Genomic DNA, 7,454 nt, shown 5'->3' on the forward strand with positions numbered 1-7,454 from the left:
CGCTTGTCCGCCCATATTTTGTGTAAACATTCATCATTTGCATTGTTACCGCAGACTCAGTGGTTGCATAAGAGATAAAATGATATGATTCTGTGGCTGCAGGGTACAGATCATGTTAGGTGGAAAAGTGCGCGGTGGAGCTGATTATTCTGCAAAATATGGATTATTTTAATGTTGTTTATGTTCCCCAGTGTGAGTTCTGATGCTTTTGGAGTTCAAATATGCAGATATTAAAAAATAAAATCATCTGATTATTTTCCATAACACTTTGTAATACAGTATAAACCTGAAATATACTCGGAAACTTGTACCTGTTTTTTCCCCACTAGTGTCATAAATGCTGCAGAAATAACGAAATAAATCACCATTTCCTTTTGAGCAGTTGGTAATAAAAATCTCTCACATGCTTCAAAATGCAAAAAATGGACTTCTAATCAACGTACAGGCTGATTAGAAGTCGGTTTGTTACTTTACAAGCCGTTTTCAACCAGCACTGCTTGTTTTTGTGGTAATTCACTGCATAAAAGACTGAGTCACTAAGTTCTAATGCTGGAGAGCCTGGAAATGGCACTCTGGGAAAACAATAAGAGAAAAGTAACGCATTGTGCCATACTTCTTCTATAGGTGGAATACTAAATACAGCCCTGTTCTCTGGCTGCTGGGTGACTCAAGCACATCTTTTGCTCTTCTGTGAAGTTGAACATCCTGAGGCTGTAAATCCAACAGTGTTTGCCGACTGCAGTTATATTCTCATGGCTGAAATTTAATCAGGTGATTGACCTAATGCCGCTTGAACTTGATCTTGAGCTTCTTAGAAAAGACCAATTAGTTTTCCATTCTTCTAAGGAGTAAGGAGTAATCCTTTGCACTCTAAGTAACGACCCCACGCAGGCTGCTGTTGTTGTTGACTTTTGGAGGCATATTTTGCCCAGCAACTTTTGCGGCATGACTCACCCAAGGCAGCTGTTACGCATGACAAATAGAAAAAAATCAAAGGATAAGGTGGAGCGAGCAGATGCAACTAGTCAGATAAAAAGGTGTTTGGAGCGGTGGAGCGGCTATTTGAGACCGGCAAAAGGGGCGACATGCTGCCGTGCACTGGGACCATGCAGAGCTCCAGGCTGCTCAGCGGGGCGCTCCTGTGCGCACTGCTGCTGCTCTCCAGCGCCGCTGGAGCCGAAGTGTTGGACTCCGAGTCCGAGGAGGAGCTGAGCCCCAGAGCCCTGCGCGACTTCTACCCCAAAGGTCCGAACCTGACCAGCGAGAAGCAGCTGGTAAGATCTGCACCCGGAGTACGCATGCAGACACACGGCGCAAGTTTAACAGCGGAGAGCTTTCTTCTTTTATCAAGACCGTTACTGTTTTTTCCTCTCTTTCTCCCTTAAAAAAAACCTTTTAGTTATGCTGTGAAAAATAAAATTAAGACCATTTTATTTATAGTCTATGAAGCCCGCTGACAACAAGAGTCAAGAGCAACAATGTGACGCTAAGCTGAGCTCTGTGAACAGCTGAGAGTGAAAAGAAAGTCGCATTTTACGCATGAATGCAGGATTCTTCCCGGTAATGAAACTCGGACCCAGTGTAGTTAATACAACACAAACAACAAGAAAAAGAAGAAACACCTTTCCTCAGCGATTTGTGTCGTTTTACATAAATATGGCTTTGTTTGTATAGTTACTTATTAATAATTCCAACTTTTAAGAAAATCACCAACAGATTAGATTTTTATTTTATTCGTGGCTTTTAATTCATTTGCATGTTCCATAAATATATTTTATATAAATTTTATTTTATAAATATATTTGTATCCCACTCCAAAAACCACATTATCTTTATTAATGGTTTTGTGTTTGTTTCCGACAGCTCGGAGCTCTCCAAGAAGTTTTGGAAAAGCTGCAGGCTAAACGGCTGCCTTTATGGGAAAAGAAATTTGGCCAAGTCCCAACGGTAATTATTATGATCATTATTATTATTAGTAGTAGTAGTAGTATGAAATGGCATGCCCTTGGTGCATGCAGTGGCGGGTGGAAATGAAGCGAACCTCTGGTTGTGTCCCTCTCTCTGCCTCTCAGTGTGACATCGGGGAGCAGTGCGCCGTGCGGAAAGGCGCTCGAATCGGCAAGATGTGCGACTGTCCCCGGGGAGCTTTCTGCAACTTCTTCCTGCTGAAGTGCTTATGAGCCTGTCCGGATCTGAATGTAGCATTGAGACAGAGGGAAAACAAACTCGCACTCTATTTCTCTGTAATTACTATCATATTTTTTATGATGCCGTTGAGGAGCAGGTGGCTGTCCAACCCTTACAAAAAAGAGTATTCTGTGATATGTATATATTTTGAAAGTATATATTATCAAAGAAAAATACTATAAAGAGTCTGTGTAAGGATGGTGGCGATGGATTGAAGATGAGCCACAAAGTACCATAAAGTTCCTGTAAATGCTCCCAACCACTTTATGTCAGTAGGAAAAGCACAGGATGCGTGTTGTGATGTAATAGGAGTTAAGGCATAACCCACCCTGCACAATTAACCCACCCGAGGACCACATACACGCTGTAAAGTCTCAGCAGCAATATTATGGGAACATTGTAGTGATTCTTCACCTGGGCTAGTCCGGTCTGTCTCTCGACCCTGGTCTGTTTTGTTTCAGATGAATGTTTTGTGTATGACTCATAATTATAATAAACTGTGGACCATCTTGTTTTGTAAAGCAGCGGACTGAGTGCATGTTCTTTTAAAACTGCCTCCGGGCACGTAAACAGAGGCCAGCTCCCTTGAAATCAGTTATGCAACGTTTTCCACTTTTTATTTTTATTTTTAGTATTTAGATAATCTCACGGATTTGAGGGAGTCAATATTTAAACAGTGACGTTCGCCAGTGACGTCACACCTCCTGGGGCCGGCCAGGCTGCTCCGGTGACAGAGGGGCTTAAAATTAAACCTAATATTACTGCAGGGAAAGCGCAGAGTGACTGCCACGTCTCAGCCACACTGTCACTGCGCCAAAACACTGAGCCGCTTAATCACTTTCACAGGGGGCAGCCTCAGGCTGATAATGTCAGATATAAGCTCAACACAAACGTCACGTAAAACGATTTCGTTCTTGGCTTGTACAGGTAACCTCGCGAATCTGGTCGTTTCAACTTAAACCCGTCTTCGTTCAGAAACACTTGCACACTGATGTTTGCGCAGAGTTTTGGAAAAGCGCTTTGATTTTATGCTGATGGAGGGAAATGTTTAGGGCTGAATTAAAGGAGTGAGCAGCACCGTGAAAAGGTTTCATGGAGTAAAAGCGAAGGAAGGATGCTCACAAAAGCGATGTCATGAAGAATTTTTATGAATCAGCGAAGTAACATAAACAAGCCTTCGCTTTTAAGACATCCTCTCTAGTTTCAGTGCACTTTCTCTCACGCAAGTATTCAAGATAGCGTGATTGAAGCACCTGGGAGAACTTGCTACAGTTAATCTGACTGCAATGTTGAGACAGGAGCTCAGTGGGGGTCAAACCATCTGCTGAGGATGTCTTGTTCTTCTTTTGGCTGAAAACAGTCGTGTGGCCCTGGATCGATGTTTTCATCTTGCTGCACAATGAATGAGCCTGAGAGAATCTACCAGCTGAGAATCCAGCACGCTCGCAGCTTTTGCACACAGTCAGGATCCTGTTTGGAGCGAGCCATTATATACAAAACACGACAAATCATCAGGAAACTTGCAGGTGCAATTTTAAATAATGACAACTTCCAGAAACTTGGTACTAGAAACTTGAAAAACTTATAAAAATCTAATAATATTTTTTTAATGCTTAGCAAAAGGTTTTGAGTTTCCATCAGGGAGGAGGTGAAATAATTACAGCTTTTTCTTGGTGGCAACCTAAAACTTACTTGACACAAATTATGATTAAACAAAATCACGTCTACAGTAGCAGTAACACATGTCACTGAAAACAATGCATGTCATTGTTTTGACAGAGTGCAGGGATCCCTGCCTCGTGTACGCTGAATGAAACTGAGCCAGCGTTTCGTTCCAAAGCATCTGCCAGAGTCACCTTCTCTTCCTAATAAACTACAACGTACATAAAATACATTAAACACCAGACATTTTCAACAACAACAAACACACAAAAAAACCTAAAACAAAGTGTGGAGACAGTGGCACCGCCGAAAAGATTCAAGGCTGAGGTAAATGAGTACATCAGCCCGAGGCGAGCGGTCAAAGCTGAGATGGTTTGGACATGTGCAGGTGGAGGTGCTGAAGATGGAGAAGATGGAGCTACAGGAGGAAAAGAGGAAGACACACAAAAAAAAATAGACTGTCACTGAATCTTAATTTATTTGTTCTTAATTTCCAGAAAAGCTTTCTATAAATGTTCTGTCATGATCCTGGGTCCTTTTGACCCAGCGTTTTGTGTTTTCTATTAGTGTGATTTTGGTTCTGTTGTTCCTCCTGTTTAGTGTTATTCTGTTCTGCCCATCTATTCCTGTGTTAAGTCCGCGTTTCCTAGTCTGTGTCTTTGCGTGTATGTTTCCTGTTTTATTGTGAAGGTCTGCGTCTTATGTGAGTGTTTTCAGTTTGCCTCCGTCACGTTAATCACTCCCAGCTGTGTCCCCCCACCTGTGTGTAATCTCCCTGTGTTCTCTGAGTGTTTTTAAGTCGTGTCTTCTGTCTTAGTCGTTGCTGGTTCGTCTGTGTTATTTCCCCTCGGTCTCCCCGTATGTATTTCCCCGGACCTCCCTGCATCTTCGTTTTTGGTTTGTTTTGTTAGTTTTACCCAGTTTAGGTTTTCCTGTTTCACCTTCACCCACGCCATTGCTGTTTGTATTTTCTTTTGTTAAATAAACACTCATCTGCACCAGAGCTGCCGCAATTTTGGGTCCTATCTCCAATTCCACACGTCTGCCACACCGGACGTGACATGTTCGGCACAGCCACAGTCGTGTAAAGTGAAGGGAAATCTCACGCTGGGTGTTTTTGCTGTTGATATGTGTCAGCTCAGAGAGTCACCAAACAATCTGAAACAGATTTCACGAGGGTGGCTGAAGGCCCAGCGTCCTTTACTGGGCCCTGTTCTCACTTCCCCGCTCTGTGGAGCCTGACTGGCATTTTCCATACAACACCAGGATCAGCAGGTCCACCTCTGGCACGCTCTGCTTCTCACAGAGAAGAGCAGGTTCACCCTGAGCACATGTGACAGATGTGAAAGGGTCTGGAGAAGCCGTGGAGAACATTTTGCTCCCTGTAACATCGGTCAGCATGGCCAGTTTGGTGATGGGCTGGGGAGGCATATTCATGGAGAGACACACAGACCTTTACAGGCTAGACAACGGCACAATGACTGCCATTACATATCAGGATGAAGGCCCTGGACCCACTGTCAGACCCTATGCCGGTGCAATGGGTCCTGGGTTCCTGAAGGAGGAGTTCCCGATGAAGGGATTTATACCACTGACTGGTCCCCACACTCACCAGACCTAAACCCAGTATAACACCTCTGGTCCATCAGACATTGCCAAGTTGAACCTCAGATTGTTATCGGGCACGCATACGTGCATGTGGGAGCCATTAAAACGAGCACGATTCTCAGTTACTGCAAACATAGCCCGCTGCATCATTTTCACTTTGAATTCAGCTCTCTGCAGGCTTCCACCATGTGGCATCTGTTCAACACATTACCCAGTCCAGATAGAGTTCAGATATCCAGCATAGTTTATTTCCCCCATTGTTATCTGACGGGTTTTCAAAGTGTTCTTCTCATTTTCATTCTGTCATTTTGAGCATACAGAGACAGAGAGAGTCTCTGTATGCACATATTGTATAAACTAATACAAAAATATTTTTTAGACCGTCTGAAATAATTCAGCCAAATCAAACATGCAGATCATAAAGAATTTCATTACCGGATCAGTCGGGGCCCAGGTTAACAGCATCCACCTCCGGTGCTATTGGCCAGCAGGGTGCTGGTTGAAACTGTTGGCCGAAGACAAGAAGGAAGGGGACAGTGGGGACACTAAATCTGGGACTATGACTGATAAAGAAGAAAAAGAAGCCAGATATATTTTTGTGTGTGCAGGAAACCAAGCGGAAGAGAAGTAAGGTCAAGAGCCCTGGGGGTGGATTTAAACTGTTCTGCCATGATCTAAATATGAGGAGAAGGGTAATCCTGAAGGACGAGGGTGTGAGTGGTGTTGTTGAGCTGGAGAGAGTGAAGGACAGGATTGTGAGTTTGAAGCTATTAATCAGAGGAGTGATGTTGAATGCCCCACAGTGTCCTCGGGCAGAGAGACTGTGGGGCAGAGCACAGGTGTAAGGACAGAGCAGGGAACATGTAGAAGCGAGCCTGGAGAGGTGGAGGTATGCTCTGGAGAGAAGAAGACTTTATTTCATTTTATTTAGTGGTTTCACACATGGTTCAGCAGTATTTCATTTCCTACACACACGCCCTGGAAGAAGAATAAATTCACTTTCTTCTGTAACAAGTATAAAGGTTTTATGTTTCTCGCACATGTATTCCCCACACTTCAGCACAGTAACTGAGAAATATGAAATACGCATTGCCATATAATCATATATCTCGGACATTGTCCAAAATATAAATATTTTTAACCACCTCTTTTCAAAATGAGATTTCCATGTTAATTTATCATCATTACTCCCAAAAACCGGAGTTCGGTAACTCTCTCAATCAGAACTCGAAGGACAGAGTTACTTCATCCTCTTTTACACGATTTCAAAAAAATTTCACTTTTGTCAAGTTCAAAGATACTTTACAGATGTATCACAGAAGGAAACAAAGTGCATTCGCACACGCTCACAGGTCTTTATTCACCTACTCAGTTATCATACAGCTGTAGCTTTTTTCTGTTTGTTTGTTTGTTTGTTTGTTTGTTTGTTTTGAAGATTTCACACACAAGTATGACACTGATGATTCAATAGGCAGCAGTTTATATCAGCCCCACTAACAATAACATCAGAACTCTTAGTGCACCACTAATAATAATTCTGCTGCAGGAAGGTACTTTGGCATGAGTCTGTTTCACATGTACAAAGGTGACTGCTGTAGTTGTTTTATGTCTTCAGTGCATCGAACCGTTCATTGTTTTCATACTTAATAATCATCATTTGTTGCTTATGAAAGTCAAGCCGCAGTCTCATTACATGTTAAAATAATAGAAATATTCATTCATTGGACTCAATAACTGATGTGTTTTCTTAACTTCTCACTCTTAATGAATATTGAAGCTTCTTTGTTGATCTTCCTCAGCCCTGTGCTAAATCCACGCAGCCACCCTTCCTCTCTGCCACCTGCCATCAATAATGCAGTCGAGTCTGGAATGAAACGTTGACTTTTTAATGTCCCCTTTGCTCCTCTGTGAGCTCAGCGTGTGTGTGGGCGTGTTACCACTTGGGAAATCATGGTGGAGCTAAAGGCAGACAGCGTTGTTGACCGCACACTTATTCC

At 42.8% G+C, this 7,454-nt stretch overlaps 1 protein-coding gene across 1 annotated transcript; it reads left to right on the plus strand.

Annotated features, from left to right (window-relative positions):
- Positions 1–914: 914 nt before the first annotated feature.
- Positions 915–2,708, plus strand: cart3 (cocaine- and amphetamine-regulated transcript 3). The gene is made up of 3 exons (XM_085162375.1): positions 915–1,274; positions 1,864–1,947; positions 2,073–2,708. Exons 1-3 carry the CDS (start codon positions 1,086–1,088, stop codon positions 2,178–2,180), a joined length of 381 nt encoding a protein of 126 aa, XP_085018501.1. The 5' UTR covers positions 915–1,085; the 3' UTR covers positions 2,181–2,708.
- The last annotated feature ends 4,746 nt before the right edge of the window (positions 2,709–7,454 follow it).

This window comes from Neolamprologus multifasciatus, chromosome 1 (genome assembly GCF_963576455.1).
Source record: "Neolamprologus multifasciatus chromosome 1, fNeoMul1.2, whole genome shotgun sequence".
Taxonomy (NCBI): Eukaryota; Metazoa; Chordata; class Actinopteri; order Cichliformes; family Cichlidae; genus Neolamprologus; species Neolamprologus multifasciatus.

What these genes read in the sequence shown, in the direction of transcription:
- cart3 (XM_085162375.1), top strand. Translation starts at nt 1,086, where the DNA reads ATGCTGCCGTGCACTGGGACCATGCAGAGCTCCAGGCTGCTCAGCGGG. An exon ending in TGACCAGCGAGAAGCAGCTG is followed by an intron (nt 1,275 to 1,863) that starts GTAAGATCTGCA and finishes TGTTTCCGACAG; the next exon opens with CTCGGAGCTCTCCAAGAAGT. An exon ending in AATTTGGCCAAGTCCCAACG is followed by an intron (nt 1,948 to 2,072) that starts GTAATTATTATG and finishes TCTGCCTCTCAG; the next exon opens with TGTGACATCGGGGAGCAGTG.